At 37.0% G+C, this 11,638-nt stretch overlaps 2 protein-coding genes across 9 annotated transcripts; both read right to left on the reverse strand.

Moving 5' to 3' along the window:
* Positions 1 to 3,699: 3,699 nt before the first annotated feature.
* On the reverse strand, positions 3,700 to 9,193 carry LOC104431876. Of its 8 annotated transcripts, none has more exons than XR_005549564.1 (7): positions 9,150 to 9,193; positions 8,884 to 9,007; positions 7,488 to 7,545; positions 7,315 to 7,397; positions 6,662 to 7,220; positions 5,018 to 6,540; positions 3,700 to 4,201 (listed from the first exon to the last, which is right to left on the reverse strand). XR_005549564.1 is itself a non-coding variant. In XM_039308957.1 (5 exons), exons 2-5 carry the CDS (start codon positions 8,986 to 8,988, stop codon positions 6,951 to 6,953), a joined length of 606 nt encoding a protein of 201 aa, XP_039164891.1. In that variant the 5' UTR covers positions 8,989 to 9,007; positions 9,150 to 9,193; the 3' UTR covers positions 6,578 to 6,950. The 8 variants fall into 8 exon arrangements, 1 of the variants encoding a protein (XP_039164891.1); XR_005549562.1 differs by having other exon boundaries at positions 3,700 to 4,205; XR_005549567.1 differs by having other exon boundaries at positions 3,700 to 6,540; positions 7,315 to 7,391.
* A 338-nt stretch (positions 9,194 to 9,531) lies between these two features.
* Positions 9,532 to 11,170, reverse strand: LOC104435773 (disease resistance protein RUN1-like). The gene is made up of 3 exons (XM_039308547.1): positions 11,147 to 11,170; positions 10,658 to 10,984; positions 9,532 to 10,545 (listed from the first exon to the last, which is right to left on the reverse strand). The coding sequence occupies exons 1-3, from the start codon at positions 11,168 to 11,170 to the stop codon at positions 9,532 to 9,534; spliced, it is 1,365 nt and encodes a 454-aa protein (XP_039164481.1).
* Positions 11,171 to 11,638: the final 468 nt, after the last annotated feature.

Genomic DNA, 11,638 nt, shown 5'->3' on the forward strand with positions numbered 1-11,638 from the left:
ACTATTTCTGCATTTATTATGCAATAGGAAAGAATACATTGATGACGTGAAGATTTGGAAATAAATTAATAAAGTAGGTTAATCTCATAGTAGATTCAGCTAAAGTTGACAAAGAAGCTCTCATAATGATAATTTATAAACAGAGGAATGGAAATATTACATATGCACATTTTACATGCATACAATCATATATACGATTACCATCTTGGTGCATATGATCAAATACAAAGCTATTACGTCTATAAGAGTTTCTCCTCTAGATTGGCAATAAATAATAGAGAACGAATGATAAAATTAAACAATTTTGGATTCTTGTATATCTATACATCATTAAGTTTTTTGGCTACATGATACTCTTGTCAAGAATATGAAATATAATCTCATAATCTTATACTCGTGTCGACGAGGAGAGCAGATACATAATAAGTAGGAAGAACAAAAGAACAAAAGTTTATAAAACTAGACTAGTGGTTCAACCAGTTAAACTTGAGAACCATACTCTACCGGTTCAACCAGTTGAACCAATTGCATGTGACGTTGTCTCATAGAATATGCATGTTGAGAACAAAAGGAGCCCAATCACTCGGCAGACTCGAGCACAAAAGACTGGATTCTGGTTCTCAGAGGCATTGTTTTAATTTCTAATAGACTAAGCCAATACAGTCAATAAATAAATTATCCGCCACAAAAAGAAGGAAGAAAACACTCGGAGCAAATGGTTGGCATGCCTGTTAGTTACGAGAGGTCGGAGTTCCAAACCCCAACCCATTTTCTCGAGAGAGATATCTACAACTCATCTAAAAGAATTACTTTCGAGAAAGATATCCATGTTCTTTCTAATGGTATGGAGAATACAATATACATGCGTCACTGTTCATTTTGTACATAAAGGAAATGGCTAGATCTCTTATAATGATTTTAAAGAATTGATTTCAAGGGACAAATTGTAAAAATAGTACCGCTGTGACGCAAGATGAAGAGTTGAAGACGCTTTTAGAGTTGATTCCCCATGTGGTGTGCTGCGGTAGTATATCAAATAGCAGTCGCCCAATGTACTTCATATTCTACAAAGTAGGCCGAGGTGATGGATAGGAAGATGCCGAACGGATCGGAGATACTGGTCAAGATCGTCAAATTTACAAGCATGATAACCCAAACAAAGGGAGTTCGACATATGAGAGTTGTGTATATGTGTTTAACCAAATCAAAATCGGGACTTCCATTACTACTCCCTCTTGGGTAAATTATCCAAAAAGTCCTAAACCTATTGCATTTTTGCTAATTTAGCCGTAAACTTTTCAATTTTGTCAATTAAATCCTAAACATTTTCATCTTTTACCAATTGAGTTCATCTAGTCAATTTTGGCCGGAATTTGCTAACGTGGATGGTAGGCACTGAAATGACACTTTTTAAATAATATTTAAATAATATTTTGAATATTTTTGTTGGTTTTTTCTTTTCTTTTCTTTTTTTACTTTTTTTGCTTTTATTTTTGGGTTTTGGAGTTAGGCTGGCGAGGCGGTTGGCTAACCTAGCTCGAGGGCTCATGTGCCCTCACTTTAGCTGGCGAGGGCATTGTGGCCCTCACCAGCCTAACTCCAAAACCCAAAAAAAAAAAAAAAAAAAAAAAAAAAAAAAAAAAAAAAACAAAAGAAAAAGAAAAAACCATAAAAAATTCAAAATATTATTAAAAAAGTGACTTCAGTGTCGGCCGTCCACATTAGTAAATTCTAACCAAAATTAGTCTGATAGACTCAATTGACAAAATGTTAAAATGTTTACGACTCAGCTGGCATGATTAAAATATTTATGACTGAATTGGCAAAAGTGCAATAAATTTATGACTTTTTGAACAATTTTCCCCTTCCTCTCTCTCATAGGCAAACTATGCTTGTGGAACTATTCTGAGTTCAAGATGAAACACATTATAAGATAAGAGTATATATGGCAGTCAATTCCACAGGGGATTAGAATGGACATAGACCATGGAATTTGCCAAAGTCACTCGCCCTCACCATCCACTGGCAAAAGGAAAAGGGAAAAAAAGAAGAAAAAGTCAGAAAAATAAGAAAAAATTGTAAACATTATACATGTAAGCAATTTCTGCTCAAAATTTGACTTGATGAATTACATTGGCAAATCCTCAAAAAGTTCATAATTCAATTAGCCAAATTTGAAAGTTTAGGACTGAATTGGTGGAAGCACAATAGGCTTAAGACTTTCTTGGTAATTTCTCCTAATATTGTGTGCCAAACATCCAAAACTCATTTGGCTTGAAAGGATGTCAAGTGTTTCCACACTTGAATAGCTAAAACTCACTTTCACTTAGGTGATGCCAAGTGGATATTGACAGGATATTTTTACCACTAAGTAGATAAGAAAAGATGTAATAAGCACACGGCGACATGTTTCTGTATGTATTTTTATCAATAGATGACTAGAAGATCCAATTAGAAAAGAAGATTAGTTGGTTAAACTAATATGAGGGCATTTAGGTGCCCCATCATCATTAATAAAGTTATTTGTTTGTGTCTAGATTAGCTTTGTTGCCTTCTTAAGAGGCTTTATTTCTGATCAGAGTCCCATGTATTAAGTCTTGCCAGTGTGCTGTTATCCACAGGCAATAAAGCTATTTTTCGGAACACCCACTGTTAAGACATGATGCTAAGTTACCTTGATATTCCCCAATCATTCGGACGGTTAGTTTAATAATGATGTTGAGTTACAAATGATCATTAGTTCTATTGTTACTAAGAATAGTGGCAGAAGTAAATTTTATGAGGCCCTACAATGGCTATAAATAGAAGGTTTAGCCAAAAGTGTCTGGCACGATAGACACAAGTTATCTTCTTAGACATTTCCTATTAATAGTAGAGCGTCTACCTTAGCCATACTTCTTTTCCTAGCCTTCTCTTCTTATTTTCTCGGTCCTCAAAACTTTTAACCACAATTTCTCCAAAACATGCTTGTGTAAAACAGGTCATGGAATTTAAAGTTTACATGGGATTTGCACTGGCAGCGAACCTATTAACAATCATTTATTTTGTTGGTAATGTTATTGTCCCATCTTATAATTAATGTTAAATGTCACTATTTCTACACATGCATTAGGAAGAATACATTGAAGACGTGAAGATTTGGAAGGGCTATAAATAAAGGAGGATTTAATTTCAGAGTCAATTCAGGCCATGGGCGATGGGCGAGGCTCGTTCCCAAAGATCTATCATCATGACAAATAATAAACATAAGAAAAGAAGTATCACAAATGTACATGTTACATTCATGCATACTTTCTCCTGGAGATTGGCAATAATTCTGAGAGAAAGAATACTACAATTAAAAAATTATTGATTCCTGGATGTACATCATTTAATTAAAAGACTCCATGATGCCCTTTATTAAGGATACAAAGTCCATTCACGATGCTGTAGACAAAATCTCATGATCTTAAACCTACCATCTATTTGAGGGCTCCAAATATCTAAGATTGGAATACAGGCTACGTTCTTTATTGCCAAACTTAAACCATATATCTGGCTAGTCATGTTCCCCGCAAGAATGCATTATCTACACCGGATCGAATGCGTCACTTAACAATGACACATGGAGAGGAGCAAGTCAATTTCAAGTAAGAGATCTCGACATTCAAATGCAGAGTTCGCTAGTTGAGTACATTGCCCGAACCATTCAGCCCAAAGTGTAGATAATCCAAACCAAACAATTGGTTCTCTTACACATGAAAATAGTGAACATATACAGATGAAGCAAAAGCTTGGCACTATCGAGCAGGTCTCAAAGCTTACAGCAATACCATTACAACAATTACCATCAGATAGAAGCCATGATTCAGCATCTTTCGGTCAATTCTATCCCACTCGATAGATAAATCGCTACATTTTACTCCACTTTTTTTTATCGACAAATACCTGCCTAGCAGAAAAGGCACATGGCAGGTATGGATTAAGACTTCTCCAAAAAGGGTGAAATTGAAGAGCATCAGTTAGAAAGCCCACATGCATTGCTTCTCACACCAATGTCTGCAACTCCAAGTATGAGAGGTCCACCCGCAGCAGCAACATAAGCATAACCACCACAAACTCTTGAACAGACAGTCATTTTGAATCAGAGATTTCTTCTTCATACTCGTCCAGTATGTAGATCAAGGCCCACTTTCTTGCAGCTAAAACACAAGCCACACCTCTACCTCCCATTGCCAAAAAAAAGATCAACTTGATTTCAGTCCAGTGTTCCTTGAATGTATGGCCATAACTAACATGATGTTTAGATACCTTTGTTGGGTAAAAGTAAAATTACAACGCATGCATTACGCTAAAACACAGGCAGGAAGCAAACCTTAATTGCCTAAAGAGGCTACAACATGCATGTAACTATGAATGCTCCACAGTATCTTGCTACACTAGATGCCATGATAGTATCTATGGTCATGAACTTGTAAATAGTGGTTCTCAGTCAGTAACTCAAGACTGCTATGCACCTACCATGAGAGAATGATTATTCATTTTGTATTTGTCTGGTGACTATTAAATCATTTTGCACTTTGTCCTCTCAATTGATTTAAAATTTAGGGGAAAACTAATACTTCATTTTTTTTACTTCTTCGACTAAAAAATATTCTTCTTTGGAGCATATTTTTGCACTTCTTCAATCTATAGGGACAAACATGAAGTGGTCTGTTAAAGAGGCACAGTGTACCTATGCCAGTCACATTTGAACTAAATAGAAGGTTCTAAGTGGAAATGTAGTAAGGAGCATGGACAGGATTAATTCAATTCCAATTCCCAGCCAACAAGATAAATTTGTTACCGACACTAGCAAGTTTATCAAACATTGATCACTAAGGAAAGAGTATGGGCAACAATAAGTTTCCAGACATCCAAAACTGCAAATGGACATGGCAAGAAGCCCAAAGAAAAAACCTTTAGAACTATACAATTGATGGCATAGCAATGAATTGATCCTTAGCTTGATGGTATGACAGTGTCAAAATGTTCTTACCACCAACTGACAAGGGAGAACTACAGGACGGGGAATGTTGTGAAGCTTCTCATTCTCCATCTCCAGGCGTAAGATATGGTCCTAGATGTGCAATTTCACGGGATTAGTGTTTCGGAAGTGAGAATAATACAACCCAGCAAAAATATCCTAACAAAATACAAGCAAAAAGGGCACTACTAAACCATTAGGGCCATCAAAGACACGTTTCTTAACCTACATACAAGGCTCCAGCTGTCAAGGCATGTAGGAACTTTTTGCAGTTATAGTAAGGTAGAAAGTAAAACATCCTTTGAAATCGCAAGCATGTAATGACATGTGTATGCATCATGCACATAGGAGGAAAAACTAAGCTGCTGCTAATCGTGTTGATGAGAATAGCAGATAAATAATAAATAGGAACAATAAAAGAACAAATGTTTTAAAACCAGACCAGTGGTTCAACCAATCAAAGTGGTAGAACCGTGCTCTTCCAGTTCGACCGACTGAACCAATTGCATGTGATGTAATATGATAGAATACTTTGCATATATTAGATTACACACTTTTAGAACAAAAGAAGTCCAGTGAGTCGGCAGACATTATAGCATCTTAATAGATTACACATGCTTGATGTCATCTTAATAGCATCCTGTTCAATTTTAGATTAGGCCAATATGGTCAATAAATAAATTATCCACCACGATTGTAGCAAGAAGACACTAGAGCAAATGGTTGGCACACTTGTTAGTTACAAGTGGTTGGAGTGCCAAACCCCAACCCAATTCCAATGTTACTCCTTTAAACTTTTTTACGGCCCAGAGTTGGTCCAGACTAGTTGACAGGTTTGCTAGGTATCAGTTGACAAGTACACCTGGTTACCAGTTGAACAGGGTCAATACCACTAGTTCTTGATCAATACTATTTTTGCTAGGAAACCAGACTGGACTGGTCTGGTTCCCAGTTCAACCAGAGCCACTTCTTAAAACTCTGACATGAACAAGAGTCGACAGAAAAGCACGATATGCTACTTTTTCCCTTTTCCCTTTTGGATAACACCAAAAACCAAAGACTGGCAATGTTCACACAGTCCAATTTTGAATCCGGGCAATCATACTCAAACTCCCATTATGCATACAATGAGATCAAGAATTTCACATTCGGTACACACATCAGCCATGAGGACCAAACTTGAAAGGGGGAAAAATGAATCACTTCAAACAGTAGATACCAGCAACGTTTTGTCTCATAATTCATATTTCTCCCACAGAGGTGGCATGGGTAAGAACACTTATGCATGGCAAACTAGATATAGCATTAATGAGAAGAATCTACAATGAAAGAGCAATAAACGACACATTCAGATACGAACTTCTATGCAAGAACAAGATTCTATTGCATCTCACATTTCTAATTCTTTTGTTAATACCTCTATTTCATCTGTTGAAATTCCTCTGCAAGTGTCCTTCGCAAATATTCACTGTCCCCAAAACCTCCAAGTTGCAGTATTCTCTGGCACAATAATGCGTGTAAGACGTCTTGCTGACCTAACCTAACATAATAAATAAAAGCAGAAAGCGCAAGAAATTAAAATTTATCTTTCAAAAAGTGAGACCTTACAATCCAACAAGAAACAACAATCAACCCATCTATTTTAACCCTCGTTACCATCTGGATAATTGAAATAATGTTGGACCAACAAAAACCAGGGTTGACGACCAGCAAACCACCCTAACTTGAGTCAATCTTATCTAGTTGAAGTGTTGAAGTGCTCAAAGTATTTATGAGGACTGTAGCAAGATGATCTGAAATGAAGAACTAACCTACAAACCAGGAGTCATTTACCATTGCACATCATCAGTTTAGCAACTACTGTGGACACGCTGCTAGAACGCATGAAAACAATACTAGGCTTGACAACATATCATTCTAACATTTAAAGCACGACCAAGTTCCATTACACCATGGTATTAGAATTCTCTCGCCTACAAATGTATCGCACAACCCAGTGAAGGCCTACCAAAATAGCTGCTAGAGTACATGAAAGCAAATACCAAGCTGACCATATTTCGCAGTATCCAAGGAATACTAAGCTGACCAACCTTCTCTCTTTGAAGCAATTACAAGGAGAGACTGTCCACAACCTCTGCCAATTGACATTGCCTTCGAGTCCTTCTTGACCATCGCTAGCCAATTCTTCTTTGGATTCCACTCCATTCGTCTTCACCTACCAATTAGAAATCAAGCAAACTTCAGAAAATCAACTTGGAACAATTGAGTCAACTGCCCATTAGGTCACAAAAGAACACTAGGAGCTGAACCTGAGAAGCCAGTGATTTATCGAACTGAAGCTGAAACAGGAGGATGACACACTGTGGTCCTTCGCTGGTCTCCATAGCTAAAGCTCCGTGAGCAATCAAAACGCAACATTAGCACTAGAACAAATCGCAAGGATGCGAGCTAAAAGAGGGCTTGTGAAGGATAGAGCTCAAACCTAGAGGAACGCTCGAGCCAGTTGAAGAGTGAGAGGATGAGGAAAGTCCACTTGAATCCTAGAGTAACATGTGGGAGAGAAAATAAGGAAGATAGAGAGACTTGATCACAGGAGTGGAGGCGGACATTTTCAGCTCTGCAAAGCTTCTGTTAAACATAAGCAGGGCAATGTGGGATGACAACATGCAAACAACCTTTTACCATTCCAAGTATGCATTGAGCTCCTAATCCTTCTATGATTTCGATTTATTTTAGAAGTGCCTTGCGAAAGCTCTCTCAGATATTTCAGCATTTTCATCAACCAGTGAAAAAATAACCAAATCCTGCCAATGAGTCAGATGAAATCAATCTAGCAACTAACATCAACGAACTAGTAATAATACTCTAAAGTTTACAAATCTCTATTTGTCAAACTCAATATTCCTTTTGAGCTCTTTGGATCCAACTAATGGGGCTAACATCATCACCCACAGAAGCTTTGATCAAATTAACATAGTGAATTCAACTCAAGTTGCTTGCTTTTGTGGGACATAGTATGATTCTTTTCCTTATCATTACATGATATTCATGCATTAGAATTAATGCAAGGCAGTTTTCAAATGGCGTATAGGATATCGAAAAGTTTCCTCAGGAAACTTATACAGATGCCTCCTGTCTTTTACTTTTAAGCAAGTAAATGAACTAACAAGAGCTTATGCACAATATAAGGAATTTATTTTACAGTACATACGATTATGTCAAAGGACATTGTAGTAATGTCTTGCTTAGCTCAAAAGTTCAAGTATATGACAGATGGCTTTACCAACTCTACAAACATCAAGATGCATTCTCTGGGATAATCTATTATTAGCCTTGGAGTAGGTATATTCTGGATTCAAACCAAATGAACAAGGATCCATAGTCAATAAAATTCGAATTGCAATTTTCTAGATCGATCCAAATAATTCACAATGCTTTTGCTTCTTCCCTGTTTATTAATTCACTCACAGCCACACCACTAGAAGAAGAGCTTGTTCTTGCATTTAGCATTTCTAAACTGATACGGTTACTTTAATCAGCCAATGCAAACAGTTCTGTGAAATAAAATGTGTGGAACTCAATGGTTGATGCCGAGGGATGCCCTGTCAACATGCTCCATTTGCACCGTAAATTAACTCTTAAGCATAACTTAGAAACATGCAGTCATGAGCTACATGGTAAGGGCAAAGCAAACTAAAACCTCAATTAGGAGGACCACCCTATAGGGTCCTTCATTTTTCATTTCTCGACCTACATAATGACCTTTGGCATGCTATCAGATACATGTATACATCAGTTTTTATGCACAATTTCCAGCATTCCTAGAATCAATCAAACGTTGAGAATCTTTATTTTCTGCATAGGATGAAGGATCTTACTCGAAAACTAATGACAAATGATGCACTTAGAAAGCCTTTTCCATCTATTTCCCTTACTGGCATGATAAGCAAAATCTTGTTGCCAAAGCACACAACAATTTCCATGGATATCTCCCCTCAATTCCTTGAATTCAAGTAAGGAGACAATGATGACATTGTCAGCTAGGAAATAATATTGAGAAGATCATAAATCTTGAAAGATATTGGGAGCAGGAAATACAAATGAAAATTGGATAGTAGATCTCAAAAGAACAAAGGTAACTTACCTGCTCTATGTACCTTTGATAGTAAATGGGGATTACTTCCATATTATTGACTCGTCCAAGTCATCCGTATCATCTAATTCATAGTGTGATCATCATTTTGCTATTTGTTCAATCTCTGATTCATAAATCCTATCAAGTTCTTTCGGCTAATTTTTCCATAAATCCCGGATTTTGGAAGGTATTTCCATGTAATCTCATTTGATCAAGATAAATCTGAGTTCCATTGATAATTCTTGAAATTCAGCTAATTTGAATTGTTTTGAAGGTCTACCTTTCATCGATTGATATTCAGATGATCTTCAGTTCCTGAAGGCCTTCAATATCTAGCCTTTTGTAATTTCTATCAAGGCCTTGAATTTCTAGCTAATTTGTTGCCAACCTATCAGGCCTTGAATTTCGGGCATTTCTTAATAGTCAATTTCTTTAGACCCTCGAGTTTTGGAAGGTCCACCTGTTTGATTGAATTGCAATGTGTGATATCCAAGCTTTCCAAATATATCAATTTGTCAAGACCTTGAATTTCAAATAGATTATCGCAATCGTAGACCACTAATGTCCTTAGATGGACAAACTGTGAAACATCCAGCATTTTGATAGATCTACAATAAGAGACTTCCAAGGATTCGAACTTGAAGGGCGTGTTTAGGGATTGTAGTGATTCCATTTCTTCAATGTTCGTCGGTTGGGAGCATTCTGAACTCTTTAATTGCGTTGATGGAAGCTCCTGGATGCATTGGATAAATCTGCATAAGTCAACTCGTAGTTCCTTGAGATGGGCTAGGTGGGAAAGCGAAGGCAATTTGCGACTTCGACAGGTGACGCCCAAATATGTTAAGCCGGAAGGAAGGTCCGGTAGCGATTGGAGCTTGTCGCAGTCTATAAAATCAAGGCATCGTAGGGAAGAAAGATTACACATGCTTTCTACCATTATCCCTTTCAGATTTACACAATGGTAAGCACGTAACTCTCGGAGCTTTCTCAGACTCCCAATACCATTGGGTAATTCTTCTATACCACTTTCAGAAATATCTAGAATCTCTAGATTCTCCAAAGACCCTATGTCATCTGGTAATGCAGAAAGGGATGAAGTATAGGATAGATCGAGTTGCTGCAGTGCTTTTAATTTACCTATTTCTGCTGGAAGCTCCCTGAGGCAGAAACGAGGAACGGGGCGTTCGGCACCTGCATCGGCGCCTACCGCAAGATGAAGCACGCGGGACGAGTCCTGCTCCAAGCGAAGGAGGCCCTCCATGTCTTCAATGGAAGCGTCGATTCGCTTCAGTCTCCTACACCCCCTGAGGATGAGAACCTCTAACTTCTCAAAAGCTAAGAGGAAGTCAATATTTTCCAAGGAATCACAAAATGAAAGGTCTAGATATTTAAGCTTCTTTGCCATCTACGAAAAAAAAAAAAAAAAAACAATAATGAATGTCGATGGGTGAGTGTAGAGTCATTATGATTCAAAAGAAAGCATAAAAGGAGAGGAAAAAAAAGACTTTAATTCTTACCTTGAAAAAACTCCATCCTCCCCATTTCTCATTTATCTTACTTCCTTGCAATTCGAGTACAACTAATTCCTTTACATCAAAATTGTTTACTTCAAAACTCGCGGGACATTTTCGCCATTGAAGCCATTTTAACCCCTTCATTAAGTCCTTAAAATCTCCACTGAGATGTGCATTTATCATGTGAAGATATCTTAGATTCGTCAAATTCTCAAATTGTTTTTCTGTGTAAATGTCACCATCTCTCTCATCCGTTCCTAGTGGAAATATTTCGTCCAAGCCTTTTGTGTTGGCTTCACTCAGATTAATCGCCTCAATCTTGTCCGTTCCCTATAAGTAAGAATCAATGTTCATTAGTACTATATCCAACTAAAGTCATCGAATGTCATTTGTTCATATTGCTATTGACATGCATTAATGTATCAAGAGACTAGCAATGTGAAGATATAATTTTTCTTTTTACGCCAATAAACTACAATTATAAAGGCTCACAAAGTGAAGGATGTCGACTTCCATTTCGAAATTTGGCCATACGCATCCGGATCTTAAAAAAATTATTATGTAATGGCTCGTACAAAGTAAAAACTTTACAACTTGTAATCTTCTTCTTTCTGGAACTGTAGTTTCATTATCACACTAGTTAAGACATGCATGCAAAGCACGGAATATAATCAAATTGCAAAGTGCAAAATCAAAATTTTACTTGGTCAATTTTATATTTCTATTAAGGAGACTTTTTCTATTAAGCAATGCATGGGTGAAAGGATAGATAAAAGGAGAAAAACCTCAGAAGCAGCGAGTCGGCGAGCAAGACTTACCACAGATTCGGTGTTATATAGGACTTCTAGCAAATATATATATAGTTGAAAAAGTTAGAAATAAAACTCTCTTTTTTCTTTTTTCTTTTTTCTTTTTTAATTTCAAAACATTCACAACACTTCAAAATGGAAATAACCGTTCTGACAACTCCAAAAATCAAAATGA

The sequence above is a fragment of the Eucalyptus grandis genome, chromosome 3 (genome assembly GCF_016545825.1).
Source record: "Eucalyptus grandis isolate ANBG69807.140 chromosome 3, ASM1654582v1, whole genome shotgun sequence".
NCBI lineage: Eukaryota > Viridiplantae > Streptophyta > Magnoliopsida > Myrtales > Myrtaceae > Eucalyptus > Eucalyptus grandis.